General features: G+C 34.2%; 1 protein-coding gene across 1 annotated transcript in view; it reads right to left on the reverse strand.

The window, feature by feature from the left end:
* Positions 1–25,057, reverse strand: part of Map4k5 (mitogen-activated protein kinase kinase kinase kinase 5) — a 92,536-nt gene that overhangs the window by 27,403 nt on the left and 40,076 nt on the right. Inside the window, exons 6-16 of the mRNA XM_063247454.1 lie at positions 22,134–22,181; positions 22,003–22,045; positions 21,074–21,146; positions 19,639–19,770; positions 17,781–17,843; positions 15,157–15,238; positions 14,210–14,326; positions 10,988–11,066; positions 4,474–4,532; positions 3,046–3,113; positions 802–844 (exon numbers count right to left, since the gene is read on the reverse strand). Of these exons, the coding sequence (XP_063103524.1) occupies positions 802–844; positions 3,046–3,113; positions 4,474–4,532; positions 10,988–11,066; positions 14,210–14,326; positions 15,157–15,238; positions 17,781–17,843; positions 19,639–19,770; positions 21,074–21,146; positions 22,003–22,045; positions 22,134–22,181 (807 nt within the window). The remainder of the gene's footprint in view (positions 1–801; positions 845–3,045; positions 3,114–4,473; positions 4,533–10,987; positions 11,067–14,209; positions 14,327–15,156; positions 15,239–17,780; positions 17,844–19,638; positions 19,771–21,073; positions 21,147–22,002; positions 22,046–22,133; positions 22,182–25,057) is intronic.

Here is a 25,057-nt window from a genome sequence, read left to right on the forward strand (position 1 = left end):
TTTTTAATTAGCTCCAATCCAAAACTGGTAGCAATTTTACAACTAATATGCTATTATTATTAAATTTTTTTTTTTTTTGGTCTTTTTGAGACAGGGTTTTGCTAACTCAGTTCAGGCTGGCCTAATGCATCCCAGGCTGATCTCAAACTTGTAATGATCCTCTTGAGTAGAGATTACAGGTGTGCCACCATGTCCGGCTCAACTATTATATAAGCAGCCCACAAAATACTTAGTAACTAAAAACAAGTAAGAAGAATCACTTAAGTACAACTTTGCTGAAATGTCAGATTGCATGGTAAATGAGAGTGACATATGAGTGACATATGATGAACTATTTCCCTTCTATACACTCACATATTTTCTCAAATGAGCAGTAACCTATTTTTTTCTTTTTCTAGTAGCTACTAAAAATATTTTATTTTAGGTCAAGGATTTAGCTCAGTAGTGTAAGTGCCTGCCTGGCAAGTGTGAGGTCATGAGTTTGATCCCAGTTTCGCGCCCCCCCCCCCAAATTTCTCCTGAAATAGACTTTATGTAATATTTTTTTTTGTCTTTTTTATTTTTATTGGTACTGGGGATCGAACTCATGACCACCTGCTTGCAAGGCAGGTGCTTAGCCACTGAGCTAAATCCCTAGCCCCATCTCCTGAAATAGTCTTGATATTTTATATCTTTATGGTTTCTCTTGCAAAAAAATTTTATCCATCTAGAATATGTGTAAGAAAATTTAGGATAAAATTATTTTTTAGAATTTAATTATTTAGACAATGATTTATTGTTCAAAATCCTTAAACAGCTCACCTTAGGAGGTAGGGGAGGTGGTATTGCACGTTTTGCAGTTGATCTAACACCAAGGGGGAAAAAGCAGTTAAATTGTGATAAATACATAAAACAAAAACACTATTTAAATATAAGCTAAAATTTGTTCAGAGGAAATGACACATATGATACAGAGCATAAAACCTTTAGGAAGACTTAAGACCTCATATTGGTAGGTTGTATTAGCAGTCTATAAAATAGAGATTTTATAAAGTGGACATAAAGTCTTTTTTTACTTTACAGTTATGCTTAATGTATTTATAGGTAATGGAGTACTACTCTGCCATAAAGAAAGACAAATTAGAGTCATTTGAAGGTAAAAAGATATACCTTGAGATCATGTCAGGTTAAATAAATCAGACTCATGAGCTTAAAGCTCATATGGTTTTTCTGACATGAGAAACTCAAATGAATAAATTAAAGAACAAACTAAAGGATAGATAATAGGAAACAGATCTTTTCCAAAAAGGATCAAGAAATGAAGGAAAGAGGGGAAAAAAAGGAGAAATGAAAGACATAAAAAGAATTAAGATGTATTATGTACATATACCAACTTGCTACAACAAATGTAATGATTATCTACTGGAAACACATACTAATAAAAATAAAAAAATTTCGCCTTTATACTTATGCTTGATTTAACTTGAAATAAAAACTAAAACTAGTAAAAAGTAAAACCAGGTAAGGGTAAAACTCAGTGATAGAGAGAATACTTAGCACGTGCAGTGCCCTGAGTTCAATCACCAATGGCAAATAAAAAACAACAAAATTCATAATTCTGGTCAAAACCTGTACATTATATTGATATACTACTATTATGTTCAGAAACTTTATTTTTTTTAGAAACTTTATAAAAAATGATTTAGCTATGTAATTTTTAATTTACTTCAGAAAACAGCACAAGCTATTATTTTTCTAAAGCTATTTGCTGAATAAATGAAATTAGCTTTTACTATAAATGTAACGCAGTATTACTTAATGCTATAAAAATAGCTTCAAATATAATATTAATTGCTTTTGTATATGTTAAAGATAAAAATTTGACTATAAGCTTCAGTTTCATCTAAATCAAGGAACCACTGACTTATTATTACTTCTTCCCTAGTAATTGTTTTCTTTTTCTTTTTCTTTTTTTTGCATGTGTATAAAGAGTACAACAAATGTCTGTAAGGAATGTTGTTAAAAAATCATTGTGTTGCACATATATATAAAACTCAAAATATATCTAATACACAATTAAAAAATAATTTAAAAAACAATTCATAATTCTGAACTTACAGACTCAAGTGGCTACATGACCAAAGCATGTCAGACCAGTAACAATGGCACCACTGGGAACTTTTAGGAATAAATCCTTTAGGCCGACTGAATCAGTATCTGCATTTTAATAAGATCTGCAGCAGATCAATAGGCAGGTAAAGTGTGAGAAGCACTGACCCAGCTCACTGGTCATATATACTTATCCACAGTTCTGCCATCAATTGGGAAGCTTTTAGGATTCTTAGATTCCACTCTCAAAGACTATTTTATTGCAGTGGTTTGCAACCTTTTCTCTAAAGAGCCAGATGGTAAATACTAAAGGCATTGCAATACACACAGTAGGTGCCACTCTCTTTATACACAGTGTGAAACCAGCTGTAGTCAGACATATAAACTCATGGATAGGGCTATGTTCCAATAAGCCTCTATGACAATGAAATGTGAGTTTCATACAATTTTCACATGTAACAAAATGAATTCATTTCACTTTTTCAACCATAAAAAAAAAGTAAATTCTTACTGAATTGGCCCACAGACTACTATTTGCCAACTTCCAATCTACAGGTGCAATTTCTTAAGAGTTTTCTAGGCATCTACACTGTACAGACAGGCAAACAACTCACCTAACTGTGGAGGGAACAAAGCAGGTCTGAAATATGGAGTAACTCCACTGCAGTGGTAGACTGGGGCTTTCTGATTTCCGCAAGTCTTTTGCCCCCATGATACCACCTGGTTCATCTTTCAATACAGTATTATTATACACAATATATTCTCATTAAAATAAAGCCTGAAAATCTTAATGATCAAAGTATGATGTCTTTTGGTAATAAAAGTCAGCTTTCCACTGATGGCTTTTTTTTTTTTTTTAAGAAAAAGAGAAATTACAACAATTACTCTGTTTCTACTAAAAACTGTTTCATATAACTAAGTAAAACAGTTATTAATTAGAAAATCAAAACAACTTACTTGCCAGTATTTGCACCATCAACAAAAGGATTCCACCGTAATAAAAAATTTGGGTCTGATGACATTCCCTGTGAACATTAAAAATACCATTTCAATTGTTACTTTCACAGATATTAACTATCTTAATACTAACCATTATTTACAGGTACCAACCACAAAACAATTTCAGTGTCATGAGTCCTGGCATTCAAGACAATTTGGGCGGGGATATGTGTGAACCAGGAATCGAACTTAGGACCTTGCACATGCCTGGCAAGTGCTTATGCCACTGAGCTATAGCCCTGGCTCGGCAGTTTCTAAATATCCAGCTAGATCTGCTTTGTCATATTTAGGTCAATGGTTCATTATCAGTTGACATGAACTTAACAAATTCTACAAACATAATAAACCTAGCTTTAAATGTAATAAATCTGTTGACCAATACGCTAGTATACTAACACAAAAATAAATTTCAATTATTTACATTACTACTCCACTAACTATAACTAATAACATATTATGAAACTATGTTACTAAACTATGTTAATACTTTTTCTATTAGCAAAGAGAGTGAGAATTATACAGAAACATGTAGAGAAAGAAAAACAATTTCCAATGTTAAGAAGACTGTTACTCTAAACACCATACTTTTTAAACTAGAAAATATAGTAGATATTAAGGTAACATGTAAAATAATCTTAAAAATATGTTGCTTTACTTATTCTTTCCTTTTAGGTAAGGAAAAGGTTAACTAAGTAGTTAACTCAAAATAAGAGCAAGTTGTAGTGGTGCACACCTGTAATCCCAGCACTTTGGGAGCTAAAACAAGGGGGCAGGAGAGGCTCTCAAGCTGAGCCTGGGCGATTTTGCCAGTTAAGCAGATTTTGTCTCAAAAACAAGATTAAAACAGGGAAGGGATAGAGATCAGTGCAAAGACACTGAGTTTGGTACCACCAAAAAAGACCAATGGTTAAAACATAAATTTTTTTCTCTCCCTCCCTCTCTTTCTTTTTGCCGGTGCTAGGATTGAATCCAGAGTCTTACATAAGTTAAGCAAACACTACCACTGTAAAACAGCACTTGCCCCACAAATGAGATACTTTTACTGCAAACCTAACAAAATTAATAACAAAAGGCCATGAGAACTTAAAACTGAGCATCCTGTTAAATGTTTAATAAATTCATATGGTTTTTTTTCTTTTTCCTTTTTATCAGTACCAGGGATCAAACTCACGACTGCCTGCTTGCAAGGCAGGCGATTATGCTGCTGAGCTAAATCCCCAGCCCCCATATGGGTTTTTTGACAGACCCTGGAGAACCCTCAACTTTTTCAAACCACAGTGTGAAAATTAAAACTAATGCTAAAGGGTATATTACTTTGTTTCTTAGAGTGAACCAACTTGATTTCTCAAATTCAGTGTGGAAATATTTTAAAATCACAATTCTTACCATTTCATCCCGGGCTTCTGTTTCTTTTCTTAGAGGAGGTTCAAACTGTAATTTGTCAACTGCAAAATAATAACAGATACGTATAAACTCAGTGTCTTGAAGGGCTTGTCTCAGAAATTTAATGAGAAGTTTGGGTACTGACAGTGGAAAGGAAGAAGAGAAAAGAGGGAACAGAAGGAAAACAATCCTTACTTATTTTACAAGAGAACCCCTTTCCTTAGGCTTACAAAAGAGACCAACGAGCATTCCTAACATATCTGCTTAATTCTTGATTGAAATCAGGAAATTAGAAAGTACTTTTTGTGTAAAAGAAATTTTAAAAAATTCATTAGAAGTAGCTGAGTAAGGAAGAATTTACAGATTTTTTTATGCTGTAGCTTCTGCTTTGAGACCAATTTAAACTAACGCTTCATGGCAGAGAAGAAACAACAAAATTATAGATTTATCTAAAAAGAACAAATGATTTCTGTCAGATTAAATGTTATAATAGTGGTCAGAAATCTAACATGAAGTTTTAAAGACTTAATTCCTAACCTGATATGGTTGTGTATACCTGTAGTCTTAGTTATTTTGGAGGCTGAGGCAGGAGGATTGCAAATTCAAAGCCAGCCAGTATAGAAAAAAAAAAATTCCTAAAAAAATGAGTTTCATAATTCAAACATATTCTAAAATATCAACTGCATCCTAATTTACCAGATTTAGTTACTGAAATGAGATTTCACTTAAATAGGATACTTAAAATGTTTCAACATGTAAGAAAATGTATCCCTAAAGTAATTATGATTAGTCTAAAATCATTATAGTCATGTCTTGCAATACAGACTGTTGGAACCTCCTATTTCTGTTGTGTGTGTCAAATTGGACACCCATTTTTTGTTTTAAAGAAAAATCCCTTTAGTGCCTCTGACTTAGGACAAAGACGGGGAGGCCTTCTACCATACACCCTTCATAATTACTAATAAGATGATCCAATTTTAGCCATAATCAAGTATATGGAATTAGAATTACCCTTATGCTAGAAGCCACTTAGTGTTCAACACTGTACAGCACTGTCTAAGACATAATTTTAAAAACAGCCATTTTGAATAAAAATTAATAGAATGGGTCCAGACATAATGCAAATGTTGAAACCAGTAGATATTAAAAGTATGTTCAAGGAATTTGGAGGACACAAGTGATCTCTGCAAATAAGTCTAAATCTGAAAAATACCTGAAATAAAACCCACCGGATGAGTTTAACAGCAGCTTGAAGGCTACAAAGGAAAAGATTGATGACAATGAAGTCAGGGTAACAGAAGTGAAATTGAAGTACAGAGAATAACAATAACATCAAAAATCTTCTGTTTTGAGCAGAAAGGAAGAACAAAGATTCAATGGCTTGGGACACAAATGAATAAACAATAACCCAGAATCAGAGGAGGTTGGGGTAGAAAGTCTGAAGCAACAGCAGCCTATTATTTTCCAAATTTGATGAAAAGTAATCAGCCCATTTAATTAAAAATGGTAATGAACCACAGGAAAAAAACAATACAAAGAAAACTGCATGCGGACATACTATAGTCAAGCTACTAAAAAACAAACATCACAAAAGCTTCAACTTAAGGATAGTGTGTGTGCGTGTGTTTACAGCCAGCTGTTTTTGCTTTCGTGTAGACTTTGGACGCTTGCTGGAAATAGGACTTCTAAAAGGCAAGTATGTGGTACAGTGCAAGGCTACTTTTCTAGCTGTAAGCAGGGTTTGTGGAAATACAGGGAGCACACAGCTCTTACTCTAATTGAGGTGTCTGGATGGAAGCTGCAACTAAGTCCTGCTCAGACCAGAGACATGCACAATTATGTGTGCAGAGTGAAACACATCACAGTGACTGACTCCTGGCAAACTGAACAAAATAAGGGTTATCTGGGGGAAGGTAACTCATACCCACGGAAACAGTGGCCCAGCTGCTGTCAAATTCTGAAACAAACTTTCTGCTGCTAAGACCTTTCACTGGACACAGAACCAATGAGATGTTGTGCCCCTTAAAGACTCAAACTAATAAAAAATAAGTCTATTTGTTAAAAAATATGAATTGATATCATGAATTGAGTTGTAATCTGCAACTTAATATTCATGGAAATTTCAGAAATAGTTTTTCAGGCAATAAAAAATTTTATTTTGTAATTAGATTCTATTTTTGTCAAAAAGCTTCAACTTGAAGACTAGCAAAGGTAAAAACGAAATGAAAGTGCTATTTAAGTACATATTTCCTTATCTGGGAAGTTATCTTTCAAGAGCCAGAATCATTCATTTCTCTAGAACTGTTATTAAGGAGATTTGTCAGACAGTATATTTTACTCAAAGCTCATTGCCTTTACCACTCTGAGTCTTCAGATAAAAAGGATAGAGTTTTTGAACTTAAATTGTCTACACTTTCCAAAATTCCCAGACTTCCTCAGCCTACAGTTTTGCTTTTTCACTGTCTAAATAACAGTGAGATCACTATAGTGCCCATTAACTCTCTCAAAGGACTGAAGCCTGAACATCCAAGGCACATAGGAATCCTGTTCTCTACTGTCACTTCTATGGTTATAGTATATACAGTTTTACATCAAACAGGTCCATAAAATGTTTCTCTGACACAATCTTTACAAGATTTAAAATTCGGAGTCTTCTGGACAATTGCCCTCCAACCAACCTCAATGAACAGAATCTTGCAGCTTCTGATAGTAACTGACACAGCAGTGGACCAGGACACTGATCCTTACAAACATCAATCTTAAATGACCAGAGACTGTCCTAACAGGACACCTCAAACTGGAAAGACAGGCAATCCCTCAGCGGCAGACGACTATAAAGAGAAGACAGCTTTTGCCCAGTCTGTTGGACTAGGTCGATGACTACCCTAGACCATGGGACAAGGTGAGCAGAGCTATTGACTCTCAGACTCGGGTTTATGCATTTGGCTGCTATGTTCTTTTCTTACCAACATTCTTCCCTTCTCTAATAATCCAAACACAGAATATTAATGGACACTTGCTGCCTCATAACTTTGATACTTATAGAGCCCGTATTTCTTAATACTGCTCTTTTTACCTGGTCAGTCCTCTGTATAATAAAAATACTTGGCTGAAATTCATTCTTGAGTCAGCTAAGAATACATAATTAAACCCCCATTAGGCCTATACTCACTTCCCCGTGGATACCTCCCAATTTGGTGCCAATTGTCATCCGTTAATTTCCTAGGTAAATGGATTCAACCATGACTTTTTAAATGACAAAACTAAAAAAATTATATAATATGGTTAACACATTTGTAAACTTGTGTATCTGCATAAGACTGAGAAAGTGAAGAGATCTTTCTACTTTTTAGGGTGGGAGGAGAGACACAATTCCAAATGCAAAGTCAATACACTGTTTATTCCAAGCATGTAAAGTTTCATATAATGACCTCCTCTCTGAATTATATTGCTTTATTACTGAAATTTCTTACTCATTCTCTGAAATCAGACTATCGGAACCTTTCCTGTGTGAAATCAAATTCCTTACAATGAATCATTTTATTCTTGACTGGAAAATTGAAGTCATGGACAAACAGAAGCAGACTCAATTACTAACCCAGATATTGACCTACAAATAAAGGCACTTCTGGGTCTACTCTTATTGCACAGACCTGATGCTCATCCTTCGTACACATTAAATTTCACCTGAACTCCATTTTTCTCAAAGCTCTGTATCATTTGTTTTCCTGTGATGAAATGCTCTACAGCTCTTCTGGTATGTGTCCTAATTCACTGCAAAGAGTCAATAGGCCTGATTTTGTTGGACTGTACATCTGTTTCTGGTGGACTCAGCCCGGGCCAGATTCACACTGATTATTTCTGTCCATTAAAGATACACAGTAAGAATGCTTACGGTAGTCATAATAGCCCCAAACTGCAAACAAAGGCCTATCAATGGAAGAACAGGCAAACTGGTATGACAATATAATGGAATGCTATATTCCAGTGAAAACGATGAACTACTGCTACACAAGACATGAGAGACTCTTGGAGACAATGCTACACAAAAGAAACCAGGAGCAAAAGTGTGTCTTTCATCATCTCGTTTGTCTGAAGATAAGACCAAGCAAAAACTTAGGATGACAGCAGTTAGGGCAGTGACCAGCAGAAGGAGGGCACTGGTTGTGAAGGAGCAGGAAAGCCTTCTGCGTTTGGATCATGTTCCTTGCCTTGAGCCAGGGAATAGCCACAAGAATACACATGGATTTTGTTTATTTTTTTATAGGTGTATTTTAAAATACAGTGTACTTAAGACTTGAGGATTTTACTGTATGTAAGTTATAGCTCAATTTAAAAAACAGAAACATGCCATGTGTTGGCCCACACGTGTAATCTCAGCACTCAGGAGGCAAAGGCAGGAGAATCACCTGGAGTTCAAGGCCAGCTTGAGCCAGATAGCAAGACTTGTCTCAAGAAAAACAAAACAAAACAGCTAACAACAACAACAAAAACTGAACAACAACAACAATAAACCCAGAATAGAACTAACCAGGCATGTATAAGATCCACTAAGCAAGAACAAAGCTGCGAAACATTCCTGGTAAGAGACAAAGTTAAAGACAGATAAATCATCAGTAAAATCTTAAACGCCACCACTTTCTATCTGGCACTTGAAGCACACAGTGTTTATTTTGTGACGATATAGTATTCTAAGCACTCGCAAAAGTCAAGTCTAATTTTTCCCTGAAAAAGTTTAGTTAAGAGTAAATATCACAGGGCTGGGGATTTAGTTCAGTGGCACAAGCACCCGTCTGGCAAGCATGAGGTTGTGAGTTCAATCCCCAGTACCAAAAGAAAAGAAAAGTAAATATCATAATGATGTCAATTATTCCAAAGTTAAAATATAAATGAGATATCAGGAAAAAACATTAAGACTTGTTTCAACTAAGTAAATTCACTCTCAAATTTATGTGGGAGAAACAGCTAAATGTCATTTTAAAAAGACAGCAATAAGGTATATGCAAGGAAATGGGAAGAAGAAAGAGTAGTTCTAATAGATTTTAACACATATAATCATCAAAAATATGCTACTGGCACATGAATACACATATTAGTGCAACAGAATAGAATTTCCAGAAAATGCCCTAAAACATGTAAGAGAATTCATATTGAAGACAGGCCTATTGAAATTTGTGAGTACAAAGATTATTTAATAATAGTACTGAGATAAATGAGAAATCATCTACAGAGAAACCAAAGCTGAATTGATACTTCATATCTCTACCAAATACTTTACAATAAAGGTTTAAATATTTTTAAAAAGAAAATACAAAAAAGAATTCTAGGAAAATTCTTTTGTAACACTGGCTAAATATGATACAAGACCTGGCTAAATATGACATAAAACCAAAGATAATTAAAAACAAAATGAATTTCATTACATTAATGGAATACCATGCACCTGTATATAATAAAGAATACAGCTTTACAAAGGAAATAAACTTCATCTCTTTTCTATCTGGACTCTAAAGCCCATGGAGTTCATGTGAGATCAGACAACAACATAAAATGACAGCAGACTGGGCACTAACAAAGACACTACATCTTGAACTATTAGCTTAATTATGGAAATTCCTGCTTGAAACTGGGAAGGTCATTTTAATGCTGCAGTGACCCAGCTTTCTAAACCTGTATCTAAAGAGCTAGAAATACTTAAGATTCAAGAAAATGCAGTTTTAAAACACCTATCTGCAATATTTTTAACTAGCTTGAATATATAATGAATTATCTTCTTCCATGATGATTCCCAGTTCTTGTATTGTTAGTCATATATCTCATTTTACAGTAAACTAACTCTCTTAAAACAACTATGAATTTAAGTCAATAAACCTAAACCTAAGACTTTACAACCTGCTTCTTGTCAATGACTGATATAAAATGTTATGTCAATAATTAACTTATGAAATTTTTAAATATTAATCTTTTTAAACATTTTAGAAAAATTCATTTTCATGCTAACCTGACTTAAAAAAACCTTGAGCCAAATCAAATGCTCAACAATAGGGAACTAACTACAATATATCAACTAATAAAATTATGCAACCACTAACATTATAAAACCTATGCTAATATATGGAAAATATTTCTACTTAAATAAAATTGTATGAATAATATTAATTCAACTGCATAAAAATAAACATACATGGAAAAGCATGATGGATGTGGCAAAAAATACTAACTATGGCTTGGCATGCTATGATTACGTATAGTATTAATTTTTAACTTTTTTCCTTTTTGTAAATTTCCAGCAATGGACACTGTTATGCACATAATTAGAAAATAAAAAATATTCAAAAATTATAATCTAAGGAAATTCTAATGAAGCCAGAAAAGCATCATCTATATTTTAAAGGTATTCTGATATGTCAAAGTATGAAGTCTCAACTAGTCAGATTTTGTTACTCCATCAAAAACCCAAGGCTACCCAGATCGGCCCTCCAATACCACCCACAGACATTGTATGCCAAACACATACAGTTTATTTCTGAAGCTGTCCGCTCAGCTCTGGCATTCCTGTTTGCAGATCTGATGGTATGACGAATGACGGCATGAGGCTGCGAATATAAGCGTAACACACAGACTTACACAACTCCAATAACAAAGTAAAAAGGGCAGACTTTCTCTTGACTGACAAGTATGATTGTATACTAACAAAACTATAGGAAAAATAGATACTTCAAAAATTCATTCACTTTTTCTATGTTTATATTATGTAAAATGTTGAAAGGATTGAAAGAGAGGACAAACCTTGTCCTCAAAGATTTTTTTATAAGATATACAAATAATTATAAAATTAGACAATGATAAGTCTCCTTTATTAAGAAGATAAATGGATTACTACTGAAGAGCAGTGGAGGTGGAACTGGCTTATACACCGACCTTAAACAGCAGACAAGTTCTGCATGAAAAAACTGCAACCTCATTTGGGGCTCTGAAGTACAAGTAGGAGTTGACACACAGCAGTGTGGAAGAAATGAGGGTACGGAAGAAACATAAAGTGATGCAAGAAAGAAAAGGAAACTGTGGAGTATTCTAAAAAGAGTAGGGTTGGTTGTTATCCGGCGGCAGTGAAGGTTACATGAAAATATGGCTAGGCTGGAAAGACAAGACTGGCGTTGAACCAATCAAGAAAGGCCTTGAGTGTCAGGCAAGGCTCTTGACTTAGGAGATTTTTATAGCAAGGGAACACCATCATCAGAGCCAGCTTGAAGGGTAACCTCGTGAGTATCAGAGAGTACGGAGGAGGCCAACACCGGATCCAGGGAGATTCACAATACTGTTAAGGCGCTTGGAAGCTCATCCAGTTCATCTTCTTGTAAGAGCTCCTGCTTCTTTGAAGTTAGGCTTCACCTATCTCACAGAAGTGAGGCTCACCTCCACCTCCCAGATTTCTTATAAATGACTTATTCTATTCACTGATAGCTCTGAAAGTGGATTGTATGATTTTTTTCTATTTGAAAACCCGCCATCATAGCAAGAGATTTCTGAAGGTGATGATGTGGGCCCGCAGTTCTGGATTTAACAGCTTCTCACATCAATGCACTCTTCATTCCTTTTCTTTCTCCTCATATCAAACAGTCCATCGATGGAAACATCCCTCTCTAACTCACTCTCCCCAGCTACTCATCTGTGCCACTCATTCCATCACACTAAATAAACTACTGTGCTTATCTTTCAAATTCCTCCAATCTAGCTTCCCTTCACTGTTTGCAAATTATCCTTGTTAAAAGCATTGAGCACTATATATTGCCATCTAAAGCCAAAGACTTCTTCAACTCGTAGGAAATATTATTACTGAAATTCTCCCTGCCACAGTGCCCTTTATCAATCTCTTCCACCAACTTGATTTTTAAAATTTGAGAGAAATCTGAGTTCTGTCCCAAGCTTTTTTTGGCCACTTACCATGTTTCCCTTGGGACTATTCTTTAAAGCACAACTACACCTGTATCCTGTAGCTCTCACACCTGTATTTGTACTACATCCTTTTCTTCCCAGGCTACAACCTACCCTGCTCCTTACTAGGCTTCCCCACTTCAAAGTCTTATGCAACAACTCGTTCAGCATGAAACTGAACTCATCTTTCTTTCCAAACTGATTTCACTTTACTGTTCCTATCTTAGTTAATGGTTCTATTTCACAATATCTATTATACACTTTGGTCCTTGTTTACACTTTTGTTTTCTCAGATCAGAGAAGCACTGTGGTACTTAAACGTGTTTGTCTGATTTATGTCATGTAAGAGTATGGTAGGTGCATCCATTTAGCTAGATATGTCTCAAGTTTATTCTTCTTCATGGCGGAGTAGTTCTACATTACATAAACAACAACACCAAAAACCCCACATCTTCTTTACCCAGTCATTGGCTGATGGGCATTTGGGCTGATTTAGCTACTACAAAATTTGCTGCTGTAAACATGAGTGCATATATATTGCTGTGGTATGACGCATTTAATTCTTTCAGAAAGATACCAATAAGGGAATAGCTGGGTTAAATGGAACCTCTAGTTTTGGTTTTTTGAGGAATTTCCACACTTATCACACACCCACCAACAGTGGAGAAGTTTCTTTTTTCCCACAGACCAGCCTGCATTTGTTATTGTTTGCTTTTGGAAGTGAGATGGAATCTCAAGTGTTGTTTTAATTTGCATCTCTTGAATGACTAGTGATGTTGAACATTTTTTGATATATTTAGTTGTTATTTATACTTCATCTGAGAAGTGTATTCATAAAAAAAAACCAAACAAATAAAAAAAAATGGGGCTGGGGATTTAGCTCAGCGGCGTAAGCACCTGCCTTGCAAGTAGGCGGTCTTGAGTTCGATCTCTGGTACTGATTAAAAAAAAAAAAAAAAACAATGGGTCTTTAAATTTGCGTATGGTGGGTGGGGGGCTGTCCTGATATTTTTGAGTTCTTTATATATTCTAGATAGTAGTCCTTTGAGAAACAGCCTGAAAAAATTTTTCCCACTCTGTAGGTTGTCTCTTCACTTCGTTGGTGGTTTCTCTTGCTGTACAAAAGATTTTAATAAGATTAACTCCAGGTTGTTGATTCTTTGTGACAGTTCCTGAGTGATGGGGGTTTTGTTCAAAAAGTTTTTATGTATACTTAGTCTCTTCAAGAGTTCTACCTATTCTATCTTCCAGCAGATGTAGTGTTTCTGTTGTAATATTTAGATCTTTGATTCACTTTAATTTTAATTTAGTATATGTTAAAGACATAGGTCAAGTTTTAATCTTGCAAAGATGGAAAGCCAGTTTTTGTTTTTCTTCTTTTTTTTTTTGGCACCAGGGATGGAACTCATGACCTTATGCTTGCCAAGTAGGTGCTTACGCCACTGAGCGAACTCCCTGGCCCTAAAAGCCAGTTTTTCTAGCATCACTTATTAAAGGTTATATTTCTTCCAGTGAAAACAAGGGAAACATGGAAACAAAGCTTTAGTAAAAAAAAGGAGGGGAAGAGGGGTTGAAGAGAGAGTAGGAAAATGGGAAAAAAAGAGTCAAGATGTATCATGAACAGGTGCAAATTCCCTATGATGAATGTGATTATTATGTACACCTAAAACGTACTAAAATTTTGTAACTTAATGTATCAACTGGTAATCATATACAGAATAAGTGTAGTTTACAATGTATTTGAACTTAAACTTAACTAAATTTAAATATGTTTTCAAATATTAGGGTGCAAATACTCCCTTACCTCAAAATCATCATCATCTCCTTCAGTGTAATGTGTATGGTTGTCCGGGTTATTTACTTTGTCCAACAGTTCAACTGCTAGGGCCCTTGAGAGACCTGGCTGTCCAACAAAAGTATGCTAAGTAAAAATGAAACGAAATAAAATTTCATGAGTATGCCTTTACATCTACTACTTAAAGAAAATGCTATTTGTATTGTTTTCAGTAACAAAAACATGCATAAAAGTCCACTAGTAAAATAAACTGACAATGTATTAGTAAAAATATTAATCAATAAATTCTTATAGATTAACGTAACCATTATATTTTAAGGTAAGTTTAAAAAATGAATAACTGCTTATCAGATCTCTATTAGATTGTAAGTTATAACTTCACTGACACCAATGATGTTCATTATTTGTGCCATTAGTGATTTGCTAATATTATGCATAATCACAATCAGAAAAAAGCATACTATTCTATATTTACATATAATTCAGTTATACTGTAAGCTATTCTTACGTTTAAACACCGATTTTTTTCTCATGCAAATTTTTACATAAACATCCAAAGCACATTATAAATTTATGAAAGTAGCTAAGAAAAGCAATTAATTTTAGATGAAAAAGACATTTTTAAGTGTTTAAGGCAGAGAAAAACAAACTCAGTTCAGGGGCCAAATCTGGAACACTACCTCTTTTCTGTACCTAAAGCTTTACTGGGTATTAAAAACTACACACATGTCATGTATACTGTCCATGGCTATATCACACTGCAGTGGCAGAGCAAAATTGAGTACAGGTAACAAAGTCTGAAATACTTATAATTTGGCCCCTTAGAGAAAACTTGCTGACCCACTACTATAAGAGACTATTAATATTTTTATATTAAAAATCTAAATATTTTTATTCCAGTGATTCCTAATTACTACATAACTACAGAAAATTCTTCTTCAATTCCAATGACTTACAGTCAGAAGTCTTTCGGCAGTTGGTCTTTTCTTTGGGTTTTTAGTTAGTGCTATTTTGACAAAATTATGGAATACTGATGACCTTAAAATAAAGAGACATGTATAAAAATATTTCACTAATGTTATTGTTTTGGTGTTACTAAATAAAATTAACTTAGGCGACTTAGAAATTCTGAAATGTATTTTTTTTGGTCTTTTTCCTTTTTATCGGTACCGGGGATCGAACTCACAACTCCCTGCTTACAAGGCAGGCGCTTATGCTGCTGAGCTAAATCCCCAGCTCCTTGTGATTTTTTTTTTTTACATGATGCTTATTAGTTCCACATGAGCCAAAATAATTAAACTCAAAGTACACCATACTCTTGGAAACATCTGGGTTAGTTTCACCCTTTAAATGAAATGCAATCAGGTGACAGAACAGTTACACTAAAACTTAAGAAGTGGATAGGCTGTACCATGTAGTTTATAATGTTTTCTAGGTTCTATCGTACTTAGATGTCAAAATGTCCTAGTCTTAACTTCACTACTAAAAAAGCCACAGCTTGAAGAGTAGAGGGCAATGTACTGGGGAGAAGGACAAAGAAGACGAAAGTGATTTTAGCAGTCAGAAGGATTTTCCTGCTTCCTGCATGGGAAAGTGGACAATGCAAAAAGGTACAAATTAAAAAGTTCATGTTTTAATTATTAACAAGTTCACAACAGTGCTGCAACTTATACGTCTCACTGGCAGGCAGTTCTGACTGAATTTGATCATGGTGCTGGCTTCCCACTTATACTGCTTCTCAGGTGGTCTTTGATTACAATAATTCAGAGAAAGGCACTGACCTAGCGACCACATGCCATCATATTACAGTTTCTAAAGGACGACATTAAAATGGTATAAAAAATTGTAGTACAGCTGATTTGTGGCACAGCACTTGTAAGTGCCTTTTATATACACCAGCAATGGGGTACTTACAAGATTTCCATATTAAAATTTAGAAAATTGATTACTGATATTAAATAATTTTCCAAATATCCATATTAAAATTCAAAAAATTAACTATTCATGAATATAAATCTCTTAATGAAATAAATTTGTTGTAATAATTTTATAAATTGATATGAATAGTATTAATATTTCTATTTGGCCAGTAATTACTTGAATTCAAGCAACTAATTAGATTCAGCTAATTAATACTTTTTATTGATTGCATTAGTAAGACTGATAAAAGTGATTAGATTCATTTGTACTACCAGGAGGAACGTATTAGTGATAAAGAGGGATATTTCCATCACTGCCAAGATTCTGCTGTGGGAGACACTGGACCAGAAACAAAGACACTAAATAACCTTTAGGATCATTAGCAGTGGTAGCAACATGGCACCTTTCAGCAGAAAAATGTAATCACTGCGTTGCAGTGGTGGCTTGTGGCAACAGAGAGTATGGAGTCAGTATCAAAGACTGGTAAGGATTCTCCAGTGGTAATGACTGCTCTGGAATCCTGACTATTGAGTTTAAGTCATTTTTTCCTGAATGAATTTGTTCCAGTCATTCCTGTCATAAAGTCCTCTAGTTCCAGATGGCTAAGAACTTTGGGCAAATAGGAAGAAACCGGTGTCAAAGCCAAAAAGTATAAAGAACAATACCACATAAACTCCCTTATTTTCACTGCACAATTTGTCTTTCATTACTGCCAGCATCCCAAAAGCACCTGGCTCCACATGAAGCTGTGCTCACACAGGTTATGACCCATGAAGCAGTTTAGAATCTAGCTGGGGGAAAGGCTCTTTTAGAATCTGAAATAAGCTACGATTGTATACATATAGGATCTGGAGTTCATGGACACTTAAAAGATCCATGTAATCTACATGATGAAATTAAGGCAAACTACTTTACTTTCATGAGAAAGAAGAGATTAGAATGAAAAATAACACTTTTCACTGGAAGGAAAATAAAAAAAAACCTAATAACAGACTGATTTTAAGTGTCACAGAAACTTTTCATGAAAACCATCCATGAAAGTCAATGTGGGTACTGGGAATTTAGCTCAGCGGCATAAGCATCTGCCTTGCAAGCAGGTGGTTGTGAGTTTGATCCCCGGTACCAATAAAAAGAAAAAAAAAGAAGCAAGTCAATGTGTAAATGGATGTAAAGAAATATAGGGCAAAAACAAACTTCCAAAATCTTCATATATTTATTTTAAAGCCTTTTCTCATCACACTGCTACCTAAACTGCTACCATGAAAATGAGTTTTATTAAGAGTAGTGGGTTATAAAAGAAAATAAACCTAGGCCATGTCATAACTTTGCAAATATACTGACTATATAACTTTGGGCAAATTGCCAAATACCTTTGGACTTTGGTTTCAACATGTATTTTTTAAAAAAGGAAACGATGTAGTGGTACATTTTTGTAACTTTGAGTACTCTGGGAGGCTGAGGCAGGAGGACTTTAAGTTTGAAATCCACCTGGGCAACTTATTGAGACCCTGTCTCAAAATAAAAATATAAAAGGGCTGGGGACGTAGCTCAGGGTACTGGCCCTCAGTTTAATTTCCATTACTTCCCCTCTCTAAAGGAACAGAATCTATGTCCCTTTCAACCATAAATATTTTACAAAACCATATGTTCTTTAACTCACCATTTTGTTTTGTCCTTTAGTTTTGGAGGCTGAAAATTACTTTTTGACATTAAGAAGAGAGCCCTAAAACAGAAATGTCAGTTGAAGGACAATATTAAAATAGCTTTATTACTATATCTAATAATCAGAATGAATATTTTGTAACAAACTTACACAAGATGACCACATATGTACACACTGAAGAAAAAATGCTTTACGATGTAGAAACTAAACTTTTTATATTTTGGGTAAATTGTGGAAAGTTTCTCTTGTCTAGAAAGAAGATACTTAAATTTCAAACAAGCCCTTATTGACAAAAAAGCTACCAAGGGCCCGGGATTTAGCTCAGTGGCTAAAGCGCCTGCCTGGCAAGTGCGAAGTCATGAGTTTGATCCCTGGTACAAAAAAAAAAAACCTACCAAATATTACAGAAGAGTTTTATTACTTCTGTTACACATATAACTAATAGCATATATTAAGCACACATTGATTTAAATTGTGATTATGAAACATGGGAGATACTATGCTACTTTAACATCAGGTTATATGTTTAATCAAAGATTAGCCTCTAATATTATTTTCAGTACATAGGCAAATGATAATACATTTCCAGATCTGTTTCCTTTATATGGACAATAATTTCTCATATACTCTCACTGGTAGATTTAAATGGAAAATTTAAGACGTTGGGAGTTAAGAAGGAGCTTCTAAAATGTTTTATTTCAGTATTTTCTATGAAATTCCTCCTAAGTTTCTAAGCAAATTTACCTTTTTTTAAACATACCAAGAAACTTATGTTAACTAAGAAACAAGGGCAATCCATAAATTGAAAGATACTTTCTCTTTTTAAAAAGAAAATGACTCAAAGGAAAATCAAAAGAGGCCAAAAAGTTATTTTTTCTACCCTGCAATAGTTCTTAAAAATTGTTGCTCCTTATTAGTATTTTTTAAATATTTATAATTATAATACAATTTTATGTAATATTATACTGTTTTTCCATTACTAATCAATTTTCTATGTTCCTTTGGTTTATACACAGGTTTCAGCTAACCCTAACTGCAAAATAATTTAACAACTCAAGTATTCAATACTTAGATTTTTTTCCCCTGTTATCCTAAAATGAGTAATTCTTAGTTTTCTTCTTGGATTATTTAAGCATAACTTCCTAAGTGGTAGAGTCACCAAGGCAACTGCATGCCCTTAACAAAAATATAAAATTATTTTCCTATAAGTCTGCACCTATTAGCATTAACAACAGGTATCTTATAATTTGAGTATTTTTAGTTTTCCATGTTTCTTTAGTGTCTGATACTTGCACATAAATAACTTATACATGTTTTCCCCTCAAAAACTAAAAAAAGTTTCAGAAAGCCCTGAAATATTTATTTTGAAAAGCAGGATCTTAAAATGTAAATGATTATCATGCTAAGCATAGGCACTTCCTTCATTATCTTCAAACAAACTAAACTAAAAAACTAAACTAAAAGAAACAAACAAACTAAAAACCCAAACCCAAAACCATCGTTAAAAACCCAAACAAACAAAAAAACCTCATTAATCCTATTATTTACTTATTAATCCATGTAGGACAAACGAGCAACTAATACAGGATCAAAACCAGACAGACCTGTTTAACAGTAACTGCTCTATCCCTGTCTGATTGTTAGGCTAATGTGTCCCACAGAAAAGCTTCAAACAATCCAGACAACTCGCTGCTGTCTGAGGAGCAGCAACACCAACATGCAGGCTTGGAAGAGATCACCTTTGAGCTCCCCACAACTTGTCCACCACTGTGACATACTTAATGCTAGATGAACCAGAATTTTACTTCCCCCAAATAACTTACTAGTAACTGTGCAGTATTAATAGTGAGAGTACCTCATTGGGTGAAGGTCAAACATCGGTGGCTGAAGCTCTCCAAGTTCAATTGCTGTTATTCCCACTGCCCAGATATCGCAGAGCTGGTTGTAGCCGCCATTCTTCTCCACTGCTGCAACTTCTGGGGCCATCCTAGAAGGGATTAATGAATGGAACACATTATTTTAAAAAAATGATAGGAAATCTGTCACTCTTGGTATAGTCATTAGACTTGGAGGGAAAGAGGTTGAGAGGTGCTTATGGATGAAGCAGAAACCTTATCAGGAAAGAAATACTGCATCCACAAACAAATTCTTTTAAAACTGATTATTTAAAAACTCTTGAATTTGCTAATCTGAATACTAGGACTCTGAGAAAAACTCTGTCTTGATTTAGTTTGTGTTAAGTTAACCTTGCTGTATAATACGGGAAGTGAAAAACAACATCTAAAACCCTGCAAAAGTACAAGAAACTTCCCAACAGAAATGAGACTTAAAGAAAGAATGAACAAGGGGCCAGGGGAATAGCTCAGCGGCACAAGTGCCTGTCTGGCAAGTGGAAAGTCATGAGTTCAATCCCTGGTGCCCCCAAAAATCCAAACAAACAAAAAACTCCCCAACAAACTGGACATGGTGGCATACTCCTATAATCCAGAACTTTTGGAGGCTGAAGCAAGAAGACTGTAAGTTTGAGGCCAACCTGGACAACTTAATAAGACTCTGTCTCAAAATTTTACAAAGGGGCAGGAGGGCTGGGGATGCTGCTGAGTGGAAAGATCTTGGAAAAAAAATCCACAGGACCATCTATAACTACTGATTATCAGTTCGTGATGAGTACAAAAATAAGGCTTGCATTCTCTCTTATCTAAATGCAACGTAAACTTTTAGCAAGTAATTTTTATTTTATAAAAGTCTAATTTTCTGATAGACAAGAAATGGAAAAATTATCCTTCACAGAATATGGCTTGACGATCCAGAAAGTGTTTGGAAAATGAATCTCAGAAGTAGAGGCTAGATTATGATGGCCTACTAATTACACAAGAAAGTTTAGACTTTTTCATGAAAATGACACAAACCTACTGAAAGACTTAATTATGGCAGCTACTGGGGTAGCTGGTGTAGGCTAATGGTAGGAAGGATCTATGAATTTTCACAGCCAGAAAGTAAAGTTGTAGATTAAGTCAAATGAAATGCCAGAGCAAAGGGCGAAAAAATGACAAGAGGTAATACAAGTCTTTCTTTTGAAAATTTCACACCTATTGGTCCTCTCAATGAGACATCCTAGGAACAGCAAAAGAAATTATTAGCACCTTAACATAGGGAAGCTGGATAATAAAAACAAGAGTATCAAAGTCCCCCCCCATGTCTCCTACCTTTCAATGACTACTTGTATCAAGGTTGATTACTAACCATGAAGAAGTTAAAATCTACCAAAGTCAGTCACACTAATGTCTTACCAATAAGGAGTGCCAATGAACGATTTTCTCTTTGCAATGGTAGCTGTTATTTTTGCAGCCACACCAAAATCAGCTGGCAAGGAAAAAAAAAAAGGGGACAAAAATTTTTAGTTCTCAATACAATTCTAAATTTCACCCTTAGGCCTAACATTTTCAATAATCTGGATATTAATGTCAGGAAAATGTGCATAAATTCAATCTCTAAATCTCTTCTTGCTAGGTTCATAACACACTCATTAAAGAATTTACTAAAATTTCACTAAAATGAAAACATTTTTTAAGAACAAAGTTACTAAAAATGGTTTTATCGTTAAGTACATTAAAGTTAATTTGGAAAGACAAAAGCAAAAATAAAACACAAGAAAAAACATGTATCAGGGGCCAGGGATTTAGCGCAGTGGTGTAAGCGCCTGTCTGGCAAGCACAAGGTTGTGAGTTCAATCCCTGGTACCAAAAAAAACCCCCCAAAACAAAAAAACAACCATGTATCAAATTCCATTGATCATTAACACAACAAAGCATTCTGATGCTATTTTTTAAAACATCCTTTTATATCTGTAAACTTTTGAGTGTTGTTAAATATGCTAATAAAAATAAAATAGTACGTTTATATATAGCTCATTTTTGCCAGTTAATACAACAGATGATTTTATTCCCACATATTCATTATTATTAATAACTTACATGATACAAGTAAGATACCATAGTTTAAGTTTTTTATTTTTCTATTGTTTTTACTATAAAAAAAGTCAATACTTTTTTGAGTCTGTATTTTCCATCTTAAAATTAATTTCCTTTAATTGAGTCTCAGGAACAAACTTTCTGTGTCAAATAACAAACATATGATTCTGTATCAATATTAAATTTGTGTATTCGTTAATTTTAACTTAGAATTCTATTAGTTTTTTTTAAAGAACTTAACAACATACCTAATTTTACATCACCATGGTCTGTCAATAAAATATTTGCACCCTAAAACAAAAATACCAATACTATTAAATTAGTACCATAAATTGTCTTCTAAAACAATTAGCAATTTAAACATAGTAAATGAACTTACTTTGATATCTCTATGCATTTTGCCTTTGGTATGCAAATAAGCAAGGCCCTGAAGTTAAAAAAAAAAAAAAAAAAAAGGTATTCATTAGCAAAACTCCCAAATCCTCTACTTAAACTCATATTGCATAATACTAGAATGTTTTCTCTAGGGGTGACAAAATTTTGAAGAGTTTCATTTTACTAATCAATATATACTGTATCATAGATAATTCTAAATCATTTTCTGATGAAAGCAATATTTTACTAAAACATCACCACAATCAAGATAATAAACATATTTATTATCACTCTCACAAAATTCCCTTCTCTTGTGCCTCTTTACAATTTCTCTCTTCTTTCCAGCAAACAGCTCTGTCACACTATACCAATTTTCAAGTTTGTTTGACCAGTAGGTGTTTTATATATATTATACTCTGGCATTTCTATAGGAATTTTAGAATCAGTCTGTCACTTCCTTAATAAAAGAAAAACAAAAAGCCTGCTTGGATTTTGGATGCAATTTGGGGAGAATTAACATCTTAACAGTCTTGAGTCTCTTTATCTATGAACATGACATAGTTATCCATTTACTCATTTAGGTCTTTAATTTCTTTCAGTAGTTTTTAGTATGCAGTTATTTGGGAACCTTCTGTTCAATTTAACCCTAAGAATGGCAGATTATTTATGTTTTTATACATATTCACTTAAAACTTTTATTTCTGATTCTGTTGACAAGTTTGCAAAAAACCCAACTGACTTTTGTATATGGACAGATCTTTAATCTTACAACTTTTGTAACCTTGCTTAATAGTTCTGGTAGCTACTTTACAGGCCATTTCATTTTCTATGTAATTTTGTAATCCTGTAAATAAAGAATTTTATCCTCTACCTTTAAAACTCCATAGCTTTTATTTCACTGTTTTCTCTTTTTGTAACAGCTTAAACCTCTAATACAATGTTGAAAAGCAGTCGTTAAGAGTGGACATCCTTGCCTTGTTTGCTCTCGGGAGAAATGCATTTTGCCAGCCTTTGAAGTATGATTTAGTTGCAGGTTTTTCATAGATGCTCTTTACTGAGTTAATCAAGTTTCTTTTTCTTTCTTTTTTTTTTTTGCGGTACCCAGGATTGAACTCATGACCTTGCGCTTGCTAGGCAGGCCCTTATGCCACTGAGCTAAATCCCTAGCCTATCAAGTTTCTTTCTAGTTCTTGTGTGCCTGGAATTTTTAAAAATTAGCAGCGTTGAATTTTCCTTGGAATGATTTGGATATTCAGTAAACAACGAACTCTTGGACAAATTCCACTTTCTATGTTATCGCATATTGTTGGATTATCTTTGCTAACTTATTTTCAAAATTTTTGTTCAAATCTACTTATTGTTGTATAGCTTGTATAATTCTAGGTATAATTACCTTCAAATGTTATTATACCAATTTGCTATAGTATCAGAATCTATAAAAGTATGCTTCCATCTCCCCTCTTGGTCTACATGCTATTATTTTTATACTGTTTATACATATATTTAAATTCAATACACTGTAAGTTTTGTTTTTATTTTTTTTGAATTGCTTTTTGAGACAGGGTTTCACTATGCAGTTCAGGCTGGTTTTGAACTCACTTTGGAGCCCAGACTGCACTTGAACTCACAACAATCCTCCTGCCTCAGCCTACCAAGTGCCGGGATTACAGGCGTATGCCACCATGCTCGGCTCTGTAGTTTTGCTTTTAAAATCACTAAAATAGACACCTAATTTAAAAAAAAAAACCCTGTATTTTTACTTACATATTTGACCAAGTGGTTACTGTGGGTAAAAATACACTCCATATTTTTGAATGTATATATATTTTCTTGTGATGTCACTTTAACCCTGCTTGGAGGCTTGGAGGATTTCCACAAATACTTCTGAAGGATGGGTCTGCAGAAGGTTAGTTTTTAACTCCGCAAAACCCATTTGTTTTGTCTTTGTTTCCGAAAGACATTTTCTCTAAACTTAAAGGGAAAGTTCAGCTTTTTCACTGCCTCCTAATTTACACTATTTCCAATAATAAATATGCCACAATTGTTTCCTTTATTATCTTGTATATAAGTGCTCCTTTCTTCAGTTTCTAAGACTGTCTCATCATCAAATGAGACAATTTAACAACAATGTGTGTCCGTGTGGTTTTCATCATGTTCTCTGAACACAGACTCTGTTGCATGTTCTGAATCTGTGTGATAGTTTTTATTAAATCTGGATTTTTTTCAGTTATTATTTATATTTTTAAAACACTGCTATCTCTTTTCTTTCTTATCCTTTAGGAATACAAATTATATACATTAGGCCATATGAAATTGTTCTATAGCTTAGTGATTTTCAAAAACTGTTTTGAGTCTAAGTCTTATTATGTTGCCTAAGGTGACCTCAAGCCCCTGGATTCAAGTGATCCATCTGCCTCTGCCTATTGAGTAGCTGGGAATACAAGTATGTGCTATCAGTTTATGTTTTTAGAAAATTCATTTTATTTAATTTGGATGTATTTTCTACTGATATACGTTTCACACAAAAATTACACACACACACACACACACACACACACACTCAGCCATTAATTCTATCACACATTGTGAATTTTGATCTCCAAAGCTTGATTTGGGCCTTTAATATCTTCCATACCTCCACTTAACTTGTTAAACATTTCAAGTGTAGTTATAACTGTTTTTGTTATCCTACTCTCCTAATTTTTTAAATTTTCTATCCATTTTTTGGAGACAAGGTCTTGCGCTGTAGTTCAGGTTCGTCTTGAATTCACTATATAGCTCAGGCTGGTCAATTCACAGGGATTCTCCTGTCTCAGCCTTCTAAGTGCTGAGACTATAGGTGTGTACCACCATGCCTAGCAATACGTGGTACTTTTTGATCGGCTGCCTCACATTATGAACTGTACTCTTTTGGGTATTGTATATTTT

Source organism: Cavia porcellus, unplaced genomic scaffold (genome assembly GCF_034190915.1).
Source record: "Cavia porcellus strain 051 isolate PalLab524CR breed Dunkin Hartley unplaced genomic scaffold, mCavPor4.1 scaffold_1, whole genome shotgun sequence".
NCBI lineage: Eukaryota > Metazoa > Chordata > Mammalia > Rodentia > Caviidae > Cavia > Cavia porcellus.